The following is a 16,410-nucleotide window of genomic DNA, read 5'->3' as shown; positions in this document are numbered from 1 at the left end:
GCAGAGCTAGTTATGAGGTTATCAGATTTTTTTATTTTTTTTTTAGAGAGAAAAATGTTGCTGATATAACACCTCACTAGAAAAATGTATTCCGAGAGATGGCTTACTATGTACCAACGTTTATTTCAGAAATCAGTTAAGGATATCGGAGCAGTACAGTTCACTAAGCTACAAGTGAAAACATTTGACACATTTTCAATGTAGTAAAGTGTAACAGAATGTGAATGGCCACTCCCTTTCAAGGGTAAGGTAATCTGCATTCACCTGTGTGTCCAAAGATAGCCAGATTTTCAGGATATCCACTGAGCTTCATTCCTATTCTGAACATGTGGGCTGATTCCACAGGAGGTCAAGAGAAGACCCTTCGACAAATAGCAGAGCTGACTGCAGGTGGGATAGCCCACGTAGCAGCCTAGCATGCCTCTTGCAGGTAACATGCCTGGCGAATGCAATTTTGGGCGCCAGAAAGCCGTAGGAGAGGAGCACATAGTTAAAACAAAGACGAGTGAAGTAGTGACATATTTTCTCTTCCCCATGTTATAACAGTCCCTCAATTGAACGCTCCATTGACAAGACTGGAGAAATCTTGTCTGGCTACAATTCAGCCGTATGTAGGTAGCCTATCATCCGAATACAAAAAAAGAACTGATCATATGCAAATTCAAACAACTTAAGACCAAGTGATTATGTTTTCACAGAATACAAACTGAAGCAGCACATCCGCTTTACATTGTCAATAACCTTCTATGAAAACATGAACTGAAAAAGTTGGCAAGCTTTCCTGGGACATAATGCATTTTGTTAGCTTTGCTACTTAAACAGATTACACTAGACAGGGGAGTAAAATTCCTATAGCCTGACGTCCATGACCTATTGTTTGGGACCAAGGACAAGAAGTTTTCATATTTATTTTGTCCTTGGGACAACTAGGCCCAACACCCTACACCACAAACTCTTTGGCACCAGTTTACAGTACCATATTATGAAGCAGGCAAGGGAATTGTCTGCAGTTGAGGTAATAATTGCGTCCCTCTGTTAATGCTGTTCGAACTTGTATTTATGGTTTGTTAATGCAAAGCCTTTATTATTAGGGTAAGCATGCTAAGTAAATGTTGTAAGTTCGGACTGCACTAATGGCAGTGGTTCCAGTAGAAAAATGTGAACAAAGTTTGTAAAGTTTAACAATATGAGGCTACGGAAAATGCTCCCAGAATGCTCTGATCAAATGCAAATATTTGCATAAGTTTGAAAGCAAATTTGAGGATTCTTTACTCTTAAAATATAAAGTTCACAAAAAACGCAATTAGGAAAAAAATGCTTTTCTAAATTACTGTGAAATTTTAGGTACCATTTCTTTGAAGCATCATTTAGTTAAATATGTTGATACATGCTAATATTACCAAACAAAATTCATAAGGGAAAAATCAGTGTGACTAGTTTCAACAAGATTAAGGGAAACCTGAATATAAACAGGCACTGGCAAAACCAATAGGTCTGACATTGATGATAAGTCTTTTGGTTTTGTAAAAAAGTTATTAATGTGGGCGCTGCCTGGCAAAAATATTTTCTGGTCTCAAAAAGCACACAGTGCCACAGTATTTCCTGGCACTGAACAAAAATACTTTGTGTGCCGATATGATTTTTGTGAAAGCAGTCTGCTCTATCACTCAAAAAAAAAAAAAAAAAGTGGGGGGGGGGGGGGGAGAAGAGAGAGAGAGAGAGAGCGAGAGAGAAATATGAGAATTTTAATAAAAACAAAAGGTCATGGTTAACACCAGACCTAAATAGGGGTACAATTCCTGAAGAAAGGCACAAAAGGACACCCAGGGTGGATGGCCTTGCATTAGTGCAGATTTACGTACTTCATGAATTCACAAGAATTTACACAAGTGGACCAGGAAATTATACTCCTAGAAGATGTATATCTTGTGTATCTTTGCACATGCAAAAAACTGTTGAGTGCTTAAAAGTTCACTTTCCCTTGTACCACTTTATTCCCAACCCTGAAAGAAGCTTTTCTTCTGCCTTTGTCAGGAGAAAAATTCCAACCATTCTCAGAGTGAGGAAGGATTAGTGAAGAGGTGGGAAAACCCTTACAACATGCACACTAGTAGGTTTGCACTCAAAAGGGCACTCTAACCCTAGAACTAATGACTATCGCTACCTCCAGCACCAGAAAGAAGATCGGTGAAAGGGTGGCAAAATAAGGAAATTGCTAGTATTCAAGCCCTTCTATAGTATTATACCTGGGAAAATCAGAGACTACTCTCACAGCTCTTATATAATGAGATTGTTGCCATAATTTGTCGCCACACTACAGGGCACCAAAGGGAAAAGTAGATGTTTTCAGGATCAGAAGATTTATGAAGCAACTTGTCACATGGACAAGTAAATATTTTATTAAATTCCACACTCTGACTAGGGAATAAAAGGGCAGATAAAGAGTTGCTTTTTAAGAAAGGGAGTTACTTAAGTAAAAATCTGGTGCAATAATCTGTGGGGAAACAACACTTTTGGCCAGGATGAAGGTAAAATGAGAAGAAAAAGGTAAGAAGCATTTCTAAACAGAAGTCAGTAACTTCATTAACCCAAAGAAGCCCAAAACGAGACTTCTTGCTCTAAACCACTACACAGAGGACACGTGTAGAAGGAGTTAGCGATTTTGGGGTTATCCAAATTCAGCTTACAAGTGATTTCATTCATAAACTGCCCAACGATAAGGGGACACTGAGACATTTGTTGTAGTAAAAGCTGTGTTTGCGTCAAGCTTCAGAAAGGAGGCGGTCTGAGGAACGCCAAAAGTCAGTGGCTGAAAGGAAGAATGAAAAGTGGGATAGGGAGTGAGACCAGCAGACAACAACCATGCAGAGTATAGGTGGGCTATTAAAATAGAGCAGGACACGTTATTGTATGTGGCTTAGAGGTCCTGAAGAATCAAAAGCCACTATCTCCCCCTAAGTTGTTATACATCTAATCCGAACCAAAACTGCAACAATTGCAACTTCCAGTCCAGACAGCAGTTAAGTACCATATACATACAGTTAGAACCCTGCCCGAAGAGGGTGGAGGAGCTTGTTAGTAAAGTAGGCAAATCACCTCTTTTTCAGCTACCTATGTAGTAAAGAGGAAATGGGGTGGAGACTGCAGGTAGGTGCTTTGGAAAAATAAAGTTTGTTTCTAAGAAGTGGGATGGTGGCAGTATCAAAAGAGTAATGAGGCATTACAGCTGGTGCAATAGCATCTAATGCCGGATGACACATTTGGGTGGGTAGAGTCCATATGAGAGCTTGAGTCATTCGATCTGCAGGTGATGAGCATGGAATCAGGTGAAACAAGAGTAAAAGCATTTAAGGGGACAATCGAGGTGTCCAAAAGATTCTGCTCCGAGTGTGCATAGTTCCATTTCGAGTCATATGAAGGAGAGCAACTAAACAAAACAAAGTGTAAACGAGATGCTCATCGCCTAGACCGAGGCCTTCCCAGCCACCAGAGCATTAATGACTGGATAGGCCTTGAAAATTGTTCCAAGTGAGCTGGTGTCAATTTAGATAGACAGATCTACTGCACATATCTGCCAGATTCCAGTGGACATTCTTCAATGATCAGCTTAGAATTGCCCAGTCACCAGTCTGATAATAAATCCTTTTTGATTGCATATTTATCCTGAATTTTAAAGGCAAATGTTTTTAAGACCTTTCATTCTCATACACTTCATCATTTTCCAATAATCAAGTATGAAAGCCTTGATCATTAGTCTCCTACTTAATCTAAGCCTTAATAGCGCTCAATGGTTGGCACAAAGGAAAGCTTCTAGATGTAAATCCCTGAGAGCCACAGCATGTTAACCTTGCTAGTGTCCACGCAGTTGCAACTCCTCCTCTGCTAGCTATTCTGAATGTTTAATGTAAGAATTTATATTATTATGTCAATTACCTGGATAACTGAGTTAAGTGACCCCCAAACAACAAAAGGGGAAGCAGTACTTTTATTTATTGTAAAACAATTCAAAATTTAATCTCCCACCAATTTTCAAATATCCTATCGGCCAGCAAGATATAGTCATAGATCAATTGTTTTCCACAAACATCGTGCATTAAACTAGTCAATCCTGAGACAATGCAGCATGATATGGGCAGACGTATTTCTGTGTTCTGTCCAAATCTAAAACCCATTCCAACAAACTGAAAATGGGAGAACTGAAGATTTGATATAAGGTATAACAAATATAGTATGAAAGATGAAAATGATAAACCAACTATATCTGATCACCAGGGACAATGTAATTTGCAAGTCTGTGGCTCTCCCTTGACCCATTCTTTTGAATTTTCTTGTTAAAGGTAAAGGAGCATCTGAGTGTACCAAGCAAATACTACAATACACACATCACACCATGCGCAACCCAATGAAGAAGCTTCATCCATAAAATGATTTGTTAGGTTGGCAAACCTTCAATGGATCCTTAAAGTTGTAACACATGCTGTGGCCTGTCAATTGGGCAGAACGTGCAAGTCTCAACACAAATTCAATTCAAAACTGGCTGCCATTTGAACCAGATCTTAACAGGGCTCATAAAATCCACTCGACCACTCGCATTGGCGAGTCTTATTTGATCAGGTCCAGCTATTGTTAATACTTACTGGTCCCTTCTGGCGAGTTGACACTGAACAGGTGTTCTGTTCAGTTGAAAAGTGGAAGGGCAAAAAAAGATGCCTTTAAATCTTGTTATTATGTCATATTTGCCCTGTGTTCACAGACAGAGGTCAGAAGTCAGTTTTTCTTACAATTAATTTTCCTTCTGACTGCAGAGTTCCAGGACTTTGTAAGGTGAACTGTGTGACCTGCTTCTTAGAATGTAAAATAAAAGATATAGGATGTCAGGCTTTTCCTAACACACAACTTTTAAATGACTAAATCAACTGTGCAAACATTTCAAAATAAATTTCAGTAGTTGTGAAAGCCTTTTTTTTATATTTCTGTGTGATGAAAAAATATTTTAATAGGATGAAAACAAATCAGAATACTTTACATGCTGATGTGCAAAGGATATGTTTTCTGAAACCCAATTTTCACAGATTGTTAATACACTATATTGTTTTATCAGTTAAGCTGCAAGTTAGTGGAGAGGTTTTTGGATATTTCTTGGAAAGTTACTGTGTGTAGATGTCAATATGTTACCACATCATGGTTTAGTAATATAGTTATTAAAATTGAGTGTTTAAACAAACTGAGAAACACTCCTGCCCTAATGGCAATTTTGTTATTAAACGAAAAGATGTCCTAGGTTATGTGGGCTAGACATTATGGGTATGTGGGTTAGATTCTTGTGATGCATGCAGTAAACTTTAGTCTACTTAATCAAACAAGAGGTTTTTTTGTACAGCAGAAATGCTGAGCTCACATATTTGAAGGTGCAATCATATGTGAGAATTAAGAAAAAGGTGACTCTCTAAAGTATTTGCCTAGGATCACACAATTTGAGACCCGTTTACGCATCAAGTACATTACAGTTAGGTCGAGTAGATTATTTAAGTTACTTGACCTGCAGGTCTAGTAAAATTTTTATGATTTTTCGAACCCTGTTTAAAAATCAGTATTTAGCTTAAAATGATAGCCATGTTTTTTTAATACAATGTTAATGGTTATAACATCATAATCTAACAACAACTAAAAAATCAAAGGTGGTAAGTACAACAGGCAAGTCTCACTGACATACACCATTTGATATTTTATCCGTGAAAATTTGAGTTCAAGAATGTACATTAATAGTTCAGAATACTAACTTGGACATCAGAATCATTTCTTCATTTCTTTCAGGAAAATACATAGAGCCCTTGTTTGATGTGTTAGGGCCAAGTCACAGCACAATTTTGAGTTCTAAAAGTAGTACCACTTCCACATATTCTTTACATACCTCTGTGACTCGACCCAAAGCATCCCAATCTCAATTAGTCAGAGTGGCAGACGAGTACAATTCTACCTCCGTGTGCTAACTGCACATGATTTTTCCTTTAATATTCCCATTTTAATCCTATTTCAAACATCTGTGGCCAAATCACAAAGGCATTTTAGAGTACTGTAGGAGAACTACTTTACTTACTCTGAATACGCTTTTGTGAGTAGGCCTTTTAGAATTTAATACATGTAGATCTCTGTGGTGTTGAATAACATTTATATACTGAATTCCTTTCAGTTATGCTCATTGAGTTATGTATCTACAATTCTACATGAGCATAAATCAAACCTGTGGTTTTGATCTCACTCAAAAATGTGTCAAAATCATAAGATTCTTTTGAAGGGTTGGGGCCAAAAATGCCAAAAATGCTGCAGGGAGAAGATCGGTTTCTCATCCAAGATGCAGCTCAAAATGAAAAACAGGGAACTGGGAGAAATGGAAAACAATATTTGGCGCCACCTAGGGGTATCTCTGCGATAGCTGCCTCATGAAAGAATAGGTCAGGCCTGTTTTTTTTATATAAATGGATGCTGTAATAGAAATGTGAGTGCCCCAACAAGTACGGGGTCTGTAGCAAAGAGCCCTCAATAAGGGCTCCCCTTGTGACGATTCTGATGCTCTATCACGAGATTGTAACATGGAGTTTAAAAAAAACCCTCTCTGTTCTGCTCATTTCAATTTTAAGCATTTTACAGCGCATTTCCAATTGTACCCCAAGACAATATGCAAAGCACACTATCTGGAAGATGATAATTACCAGAGTGCTACACTGAATGCAATAATTGGCAGATTCTCATCAAACAGTAATATTGTGTATGATACAACTACTATGATATTAGGAGAAAACACTTATTCTTGCCGGCTCCAGGGTAAGCATGAAATAAGATACACCTTCCTCCATTCCACAGGAGCAAAGAATGCCTTCAACTTCCCTAACAAAATGTTCTTTTTTAACAAAATTTAAATGCTATTGCAACTCCACATGAAGTAAAACCAAAACAAAAACAAAAAACAGTTCCTTTTCTGATTATACAAGTTAAGAGTTTTGAATTGTGTAAGCATTACTTACCAGCAAACAAAAGAGTAAAAACTACAACTAGTTGGTAGACAGCATGTCCCAATATATTCTTCATCATTGTTCGAGAGATGAGAGGTTTATTTCTACCATAAGGCCTTCGGAGTAAGAGAGATTCTGTAGGAGGTTCAGTGGCCAAAGCAAGAGAAGCTAAAGTGTCCATTATGAGATTTACCCACAGCATCTGCACAGCTTTAAGTGGAGAGTCCTAGAACAAGAAATGACTATTAAAAACAGACAACCTGAACAGAGCCTGCTTACATACCTAGCAATTACAGTGAACTAAAAGTCATGTTCTACAGAGCAGTTTGACAGTTTCAACAACATTAGTAGTTAGCACTTCTCATTGAAGATTGTGACTCTGAATTGTCTCCAAGCACAGAGCATTAAAAAAACAAGAGTACCCCTATTAATACATTAAACTCTCAACATCTTGAAGGGGGCCGCTGAAAGAAATGAAAACAGGAATCACTGAAGTAGGAAATCTTTCTTTTTTTAATGGACACCCCAGATGTTTCACATTTTCTTGGACACTTTTTACTATTAGTTTCTAAACTCTGCACACTGGGGCACTGCTGTCCAGTGCCCAGTGCATGTGCTCTCATCTCTAAAATATGAAACAATTGGCTAATCCCTGATTAGCAAAATTTACTATTCTATAAGAACATAGCATACATGAAGAAATATGCCCATTACATAAAAAGTTAACCTCCACTTGTGGAATGCAGCACTTATTGTGTCACCCACTCGTGTGACAAAAGAAAACATGCAGTGCTACCTGTTAAAATAACCATTTTTGATAGGTAGAAACCTCCTTCTTAAATATTGGTAAGTCACCCACGTTAGCCTTGTAGCTCACAAGGTATGGTGCATGGAATTTAAAGTGGACATGTAGTAAAATATTACTACATTGCCCCTACTGTGACAAGGCCCTAAAAACTATTTTCACTGTGGCAGGCATAGCTGTCCTAAGTAGAAACCAGAATGCAGGTTAAAATACTAATGCTATATCTCAGGTATGGGACCAGCTAGAAAAGTAATTCAAACATTTTCAATAATTATTCAATTCAAAACTGAAGTCGGATTCTGAAAAAAAATAAGGTAAAGTAGTTTTTAGAAGGTTGCCCTTTACTTGCTTGAACTGACAGAAGGCTAGTCAGCCCATAGCTCTGCCAGCTCTCAGTTTGTGCTCAAACACAAACAGGTATGCAAACAGGAGCAAACAATGGACTGACCTGAAAGAGCAGAGACAACTCCTCTGAACTCCACAGAGTTTTCAGAGTGGGGGCTGTGGGCATCCTCTGAACCACACTGTCACATCATGCCTGACAGGTGTATTAACTTAGGGAACTCTTGAATGTGAGATAACAGGATGCAAGGACAATTCTTGTGTATCCTCTGTCTGGCTGATGAAGGACCCTGCTTTTGTCCAATCATCGTTGTGTCTCCTGGTTAGTTGGTGGCTATAGTGCTTTCTTGAAATTGGATTTTAGTATTAGATGTGGGAGGACACTAGTATTACCACAGTATACATCCCATCCTCAGACATCCCTCTCAGAGCTTAGGTCTGGTGTGGCTGAACACTTTCACCATCTTGAAAACATCCTGACAAACGGCATTTTGGTTTTTGTTGCAGTAGGGCAAATAGGAACTACTGAAAAAGAGGTTTGGCTGGCCCTTAGAACTTTTTACCCATTGGACAGAGTGTCCAGTAGTCAATCCCATCCACAAGCTAGTGTGAGGTATAAACATGTAATCCCCAGGCACACCCTTCAGAACATGCTCTGGACCTACTGAAGATCAGAGGACTGGAAAAGCTGTATGCGACCTGAAGGGACCACTGAAGGACTGGACCTGCTCCCCTTGTAACCAGGACAAAGAAGTGGACTGCATGAGTCAGTTAGCTGGCCTCCAGTGTGGCTACATGAAACAATAAGCTGCAAGAGGCATTCTTCTGGGGGTACCCAGCTGACCAGTGGCAATGCTTTTGACTAGACCTTGCTGTTGGCCTCTCCCTGCCACCCTGTGAGTCTCTAAGTGAGTCCTCTGGGATCCAGGAGGGCTTCCAAAGTATACTCCTGTGACTCAAAGGGGCTTAAAAGACCAAGTCAGAATTATGTATGTAACTTTAACTCTCACTCTACAGCAGTCAGACAGAAATTGCGTCTAGGACCCGGTTTACCGCAGCCCTTAACTATCATTGGTGCCTAGAGCTTTCTGACTCTATTACTACTTAAAAACTTTTAAAATTCCTATCTCCGTTTCTCCTTATTAAAGTTTTGTAATTTTGGCATCATTTTGTTTAAATTATGTCACTCTTTTTCTACTACTTTTAGGGTTTTTATTGGCTGGCATTTGCACTTCATTGTTGTTTTGGCACTGCATAAATACTTTGCTCATTGCCTTAAGTTATGCCTTTCTTGTCTGTGCCATAGCTACCAGTGGGCTGGGCTCAGGTCAATTTTGTGGCTTGGAAGGTTCACCCTGGCAAGGACTGTGATTATTCTTTGATGTGGGAAGTCATCCATACCAAATAATAAATCAATTTCTTACAATAGACATCTTCGATAATCTCTAATATCTTTATGCAATCAACCTGTAAACACACAAAGTTAATACATGGCAAACCGCAATTTAATTAAGTTCCAGGATCTGCTGATGTTCCAGTTTAGTGCTCTGGGCTAAGGACTGTTTACAAAGTTCTGTATTTTTTGGGAATGAGAAAGTACAGCAAGTATTCCTCTTTACCTTCCCAACAGCTTACCACTATTGCTATAGCTCCTATTTGATTTAACGGCTATACTTCCTCAATGAAGCGAATGCTGGTTTTTAAGGGAGTGTTATTATTATTGCTATACATACAGTAAAGACGGTCAATTAACACCATATCGATTTAAAAAAAAGCTAATTCAGGTACTAGGAAAGTAAAAGAAACATTTGGAAACAATATAAAATACTTTAAAATTCAACCTTGTTTAAGCATTTCTAATAAGCAAGGAAATGAATTATAAAATTGCACCATTAACCTGCTAAAAATGTAAAATCTTCTAAAGTGAGTTTAATCATATATTTTTTTATGGTTCAGTTCAGAGGATAAGTTATTCATAGACTTTACAAAACCACTTAACAGACCACCATCATTGCCTTTGGTGATGGAAAGCACCCACTAATCCAAGGCTGCAAAATGGCAGTGAGATTACTCTGCTCCTCTTCATCCACTGGTCTGGGGTTATACTTGCCACTGAGGAAGGCAGACCCTCAGTCCTCCCCAAATAGGTGTTGGATTGTTGGGGAGATGACCAGTTAGTCGTTGGTTGGTGGCAGAAGTGCCTCTACTTTGGGCCTCTCTACCTATTCTTCTCCTATTCCCACCTCTGTGGAGGCAGGTATTGTGATCTTGCAGTGCTTGAGGCAGTTTAGTTCATGCGGAAATGATGGTATCTTACATCCTGGTTTAAATATTTCATTTTTAAGATATCTATTACTTTGGCTGGGTCTGTGTCACATTTGTTTGAGCATCCTAACTACTTAAGGCCCGAACCGATGCTTCCAGCCAAATGGCAAACAAAAGAGGAGTTATACGTCTGGTTGAAACTCAGACACCCTTAACTAGGCATGGCATCAGAGCAAGATAGTGGTGCTGATTTGCCATGAGGCAGTGCCCACTGCATTCAGCATGCATAGACTGTATGTTAAAACTAATTATTCACTCTGCAGCAATTTTGCTAGCTCTTTTCTTATAAGCATCAGGGAGATGATTCAACAAATCCTCTAAGATTCCAGCAGCTTTAGATTTACAGCTTTGTGTGGAAGCTCCCATACCAATTCTTACCTGAAACCTTTCATTTCATACTTTCTTTGTCAGAAAGAGGTCTAACTGCAGTGCCCTGTGTAAGTGTATTATTACGTGCAGTGTGAACTGTCGGGGAGTATGCCGGACAAAAATTGGGTGAAACAGTTCAGGCTTCAATTTTTGTCTGTACCCTGAAGGTGAAAAACAGAGCCTTAAGAGGATCCTTAGATGAACGGTATTGATATATTATATCTTGTGGAAGGAAGTGCAATCTGAGGATGCACTTTAAAGATAAATAAATAAAAATTAATATCTGCAACCGAGAATGTCCTTTGAATGTAACTTTAGAGGTTCCTTCATTTCATGACAACACACCTTATATAAAGCTGATGCACCACAATGACTCCAAAGGCTAGCATCAAAAATACATATTCGTTACACATGATGCTCGTTTGAGGAGCTAGGCCAGGTCTCAGCAAAAACTTCATCAGAACATGTTCACGCTTATATCATTAGATTGAAGAAAATGGGTTGAAGAAGGGACAGTTTAAAATGCTAGCACAGGATCAAGGCTTGGTCAGAATACTTACTTGGGGTAGAATGCAATAGTCCAACAAATAAATATTTTAAAAAAAACCTCTACAAATATCATATACCAGTTTCACATTCAGTCAGTCTCTCTCAAAGGTTTAAATGCCCTATTTAAAACAACGTTACCATGACCAATGGGTTGGGTGGGTCAGAGTTTATAATTTATAAAGAATTCACCAGTGCAGTTGGAAGATGCTTGATTAATAGCCAATTAACAATTAAAATTCAGAGAAACAACATGAAGCAAATAGTAATCATTACTCAAATGAATAGAAAGTGGAAAAAAGGCCAACATAATCATGTGTGACATGGGTTTTGCATACACCATGGTAATTGAAGCCTAGACCTGCCTGTTCACAAACACGGAAGCACTATCTCTTTTACAGAATATGTGTGACAGGTTTAGAATTTAGAATACTAATATTATGAACCACTAATGTGTGCGTGCAAACACCATATTAAGAAAAACCTTATTTTCAGAGGTAATCACGCTAACAAAACAGAGATGTTTCTATTCTCTATTGTGCATGCAAGATTGTTATATTTCAGAGCTAATCATTTTCTGAATGTCACAGAACAAGACCATAGTGCCTGGCACAGACACTTTTTGGAAAAAAATAAGAAAAGCAACATTTCCATAGCTCTCTGTGTGCCTCTGAAATGTTTGCCTGCTGTCCGTAGCTCCAGTAACAGAGCCATTAGATATTGTTCCAGAGCGATGATATGAGAAGATATGTAAGGAGAAGCCCATCCTTTCTCCATAAATAAAAAAAATAATCAGTGAAGAGAAGAGTATACAGAAAGGCAAAGATTTGTGAGGGGTGACACTAACACGCTATTATGGCTGAGACGGGACTTGCCGGAGGGCTGGTATTCAACTAAAGGCCAACAGCTCTTTCAGATATGCAGGGATGGATACATGACTTGAGATATTTATCCTACAAAGATTACTAACGGCTCAGCTAACCTCATTGTGGAGATAACACTATATACAAACACATATTAATACGTGTTATTTCGAGTTAGACCTGGCAGCCTTAGGGTGGTCTTCCCCAAACTTTCTGCCTGCCTCTCTCAACTTTTCTGAACACATTTTTGCTTGTTTAGGACTCTGCGCACTTTACCACTGCTGACCAGTGCTAAACTGCTTGTGCTATCTCCTCTAAACTTGGTAACATTGGCTCATACCCAATTTGCATATTTAATTTACCTACAAGACTAGTAAAGTGCACTAGATGTACCCTGGTCCTGTACATTAAATGCAATTAATGGGCCTGAAGCACTGATTGTGCCACCCACATAAGTAACCCCTTAACCATGTCTCAGGCCTACCATTTCCAGGCCTGTGTGTGCGGCCAGTTCGACTTGGCATTTAAAACTACTTGCCAAGCCTTAAAGTCCCCTTTTTCTACATATATGTCACCCCTATGGTAGGCTCTAGGTAACCCATAGGGCAGGGTGCTATGTAAGTAAAAGGCAGGACACGTACTTATAGGTTTTACATGTCCTAGTAGTGAAAAAAAAAAAAAAAGTCGTTTTTCACTACTGTGAAGCCTGCTCCTCTCATAGGCAAGCATTAGAAATTCCCTTATATGCTTTTAAGTGGTACTTTCTGATCTGAGAGGAATAGACTTGTCATGTTTAGTATGGTAGTGAGAAATCCTTGTTAAGTTGGATTCTACATTACTAGTTCAGAAAAGCCACTTTTAGAAAGCAGCCATTCCTCTGCATGTCCAGCTCTCTGTGCCTTACAGCCTGTCTCCAATCCACGTCTGGTTTGTGCTGCTTGACAGCTCCCCTTGTGCAATCCACCCAGACAGCCATACACAGGACTTTCACTTGCATCTGCATTTATTTGAGTACTGCTGGGTCTTCCTGGGCAGGAAGGGTTCAGGGGCTCTCACTCACACTTCAAAGGCCAGTGGCCTGCCCTCACACAAAGGACTAATAACACCCCACATCGCTCCTGGCAGACAGGGCTGGGTTGAAAGGTAAACTTGTGCACTTCAAACCCTCTCGTTGAAGTTTCCTCCGCTTCAAATTTACTTGTAGGTATATATACTGGATCTGTGACCCCACCACCTAGACCTACAACTAGACTCCGTCAGAGGGACTGCCTGGCTGCCCAAATGACTCATCTAGACTGCTTTGCAGGAAGGACTGCTGGTCTGCTTGTTGCCCTGCTGCCTGCTGACCCCCGACTCTGCTGGAAGGACTCTGCCTTCCTCCACAAGGGCTCTCCAAGGGCTTGGATTGTGCCTGCCTTCTGTTCTGAGGTCTCACAGCTATCACAGAGAAGAAAATCCAGTGCATTGGATAAACGACGAAACACCTGCAAAAGTTACTGCGTCACCTGCTGGATCATCGCAGCACCTGTTGCCTCTTTTCAAAGCGTTCTTGATTTTCCATGCATCATCTCTGGGCATCAAAATATCCCCACATCACAGTGAGGAACCAAGGCTGCACTCTCGGAAACCATTGCAGTGTGGAAAGAAACGACGCATCGACTTAGATGCCCTGGGGAAGGGGAAATCAACACATCGCTTTACTTTGACGCATCTTCTCCTCTGCACCATTATTTCTGATGCATCCTAGATGTGTTAAAAGGATACAACCACTGATTCTTAAGGATTGAGACTCATCTAAATCTTTAAAAAGTGATATCTTTATTTTAGTCATCTGCTAACATTCTGAGTCTCAAAAAGCCAAACTCAAAGGTAAGAGACATATACCCTTTTTCAATGGAGGTGTGTGACAACATTTCTCCAGGGGTTGGGGAGCTGTGTCTGGGGTGCTTCCAGAAATAATAAAATAAAAATGTAAATGAATTGTAGAAAGGTTGTGTTCAAAGATATTCCTGCAGTGTGACAAGAAAGCAGAACTTTGGATCCTTGCATAACAAGGCAGTTCTGTTAAGGCACAGTGTGCTATAACATGAAAGCTAAGTGCTACAAAAGGTGGTTTGGAGGCCCTGCCTTCCAGGAAGGATTATAATCAAATCAAAAGACCGTTTTATGCAGAGGAACATGACCACCTGACTATTTTCAAAATTTAAGTCCTGTTCCACTCCACGCCACGCCAGCCATTTATCTAGTGCACAAGTGCTGTCCGTGACTGCTGTTTTTGGGAAGTGCACATTTTGAAGTTTGTGCATAACCAAGAGATGTTACAAGCAATTACAACCGCTACCACCAGAGTAAGTTCCATCAATAGCATTTGTAGGCAGTTCTCTTCTATCCAGAAAAATAACAAATAATTGACTTTTTAGATTCCCTGCTGTGAAATGCATTCCCGATGCCTGAAATAAATAACTTGTTTTGATATAACACTTCAGTCACACTTATGTTGTTTCTGAGGACAGTTAACAACACATGTTACTATTAACACATTTTTAGGGAAAGATATTTAATCTGTGTGAGCCAGTATGGAAATAGACCGGAATTCTGAATTTAAAAGGTGTTGGCTTGCAGGTGATATCATCTCGATGAGATTTGAGGTGAATAAGGACGGACACCGCAGGCATTAGATCAGCTCAAATAGTATAATTAAGAATTTATACACAGGAAACTTGGATACTGTTGTCTATCTTGAAAATTTTCTGAAGAAATTATGCAGCTGGCGTGGCAGAAGCCATTCCCTGATGTGGGCAAGAATAGCGTAGGAAGCTAATGAGGAAGTTGTCACAGTAGTTCAGTTTGGGAAAAACTTAAGTTCTTTCTGGGTGTGGACTGTGACATCAGCAGAAAATGTACATGAGATGTTGAAAGTGGAATGACAAGTAAATGTCTAGGTAGACCCCAGGTTTCTGACACGGGGGACAGAGAAAGGGAAACAGGAAACAAAGGATGAAAGAGGGCATGTTTCTTAGTTATTTGTTGGTTGGAACAGAGACCATATATAGTTTAGATGTGTTCAGAATAAGGGGTGGCAGGGACATCTAGTGATGAACAGAGGCAACTACTGACTTGTAGGCAATCAGAGGATGGACCAGAGGATTGTTTTGGAGCCACACAAGCAGAAGGGCCTAGGAAAGAACCTTAAACAACAAAACAAATTGCATTACAAAATATGCAACTGTTAGATGTAGAAGTTATTAAGGGAAATGAAAATACAGAAAATGAATAAACCAGTACTTACTTGAGTAATGCATGCTCCAGTGAAAGCAACAATAACTGCAACTACATTGACGGTGAGCTGGAACTGAAGAAACTTGGAAATACTATCATATACATTTCGTCCCCACATAACCGCTTTAACAATGCTTGAGAAGTTGTCATCAGTAAGAATGATATCAGAGGCTTCTTTCGCGACATCAGTGCCAGCAATGCCCTATAAAAAAAACAGAAATGTCTGTCATAGGCAGAATAGTAACCAATAAAAAATATTTTTGATTAAACAAAACCTGGAATACTTTTTTTCACCAGGTCTGACTATTTACTGTTTAATTACCAAAATAGCAAGTTCAAGCAAAACAATAAGCCCAACACCTCGCTGCTTTAGTGAGGTGGCCGACCCTTTGACATGTGGAAATGTTTCTAGTGAGACTACCAGAAATATTTTCATTCCTTCAAACAAAGTCGGCATACAAAAGAAGAGCTTGCCTCGTGCCCAGAGCATTTGCTGATACAAATGGCCTGCATAGTTCACCAAAGTCAGAGCAAAACTAAAGTGCAAGACGACCCCGCCAATGGTGGGGGTCTGCTTTTACTTTTGATTTGTGCTGGGGGCATATGTCTGCCGCCTGCGCCCTGAACATCAATCCACAGAGGAGAAGCAGGGTTGGAAAGGGAACAATGCCCTACGTCCAGGGAAACTTCCCCCTCAGATTCCAGAACTTTCCTTAACAGAAATGTGAGGAAAATGCATGATTTTAGCTCGACTTTGAGGTTTGCAAGGATTTGTGGGTAAGAAAACTTAGTGCGATCCGTGCAAGTCACAGAACCCCAGACAGGCAGGCCAAAATTATGCAGCTACCCACATCACCAAAGAGTTTCCATG

General features: G+C 39.7%; 1 protein-coding gene across 12 annotated transcripts in view; it reads right to left on the bottom strand.

Annotated features, from left to right (window-relative positions):
- Positions 1–16,410, bottom strand: part of ATP2B1 (ATPase plasma membrane Ca2+ transporting 1) — a 432,225-nt gene that overhangs the window by 89,948 nt on the left and 325,867 nt on the right. For all 12 annotated transcript variants that reach the window (XM_069228813.1, XM_069228808.1, XM_069228806.1 and 9 more), the window contains 2 exons: positions 15,550–15,741; positions 7,023–7,236 (listed from right to left, as the gene is read on the bottom strand). In XM_069228813.1, the coding sequence (XP_069084914.1) occupies positions 7,023–7,236; positions 15,550–15,741 (406 nt within the window). The remainder of the gene's footprint in view (positions 1–7,022; positions 7,237–15,549; positions 15,742–16,410) is intronic.

Source organism: Pleurodeles waltl, chromosome 4_1 (genome assembly GCF_031143425.1).
Source record: "Pleurodeles waltl isolate 20211129_DDA chromosome 4_1, aPleWal1.hap1.20221129, whole genome shotgun sequence".
NCBI lineage: Eukaryota > Metazoa > Chordata > Amphibia > Caudata > Salamandridae > Pleurodeles > Pleurodeles waltl.
Note: the sequence above shows the minus strand (reverse complement) of the source record. Positions and strands in the feature narration are given on the sequence as shown.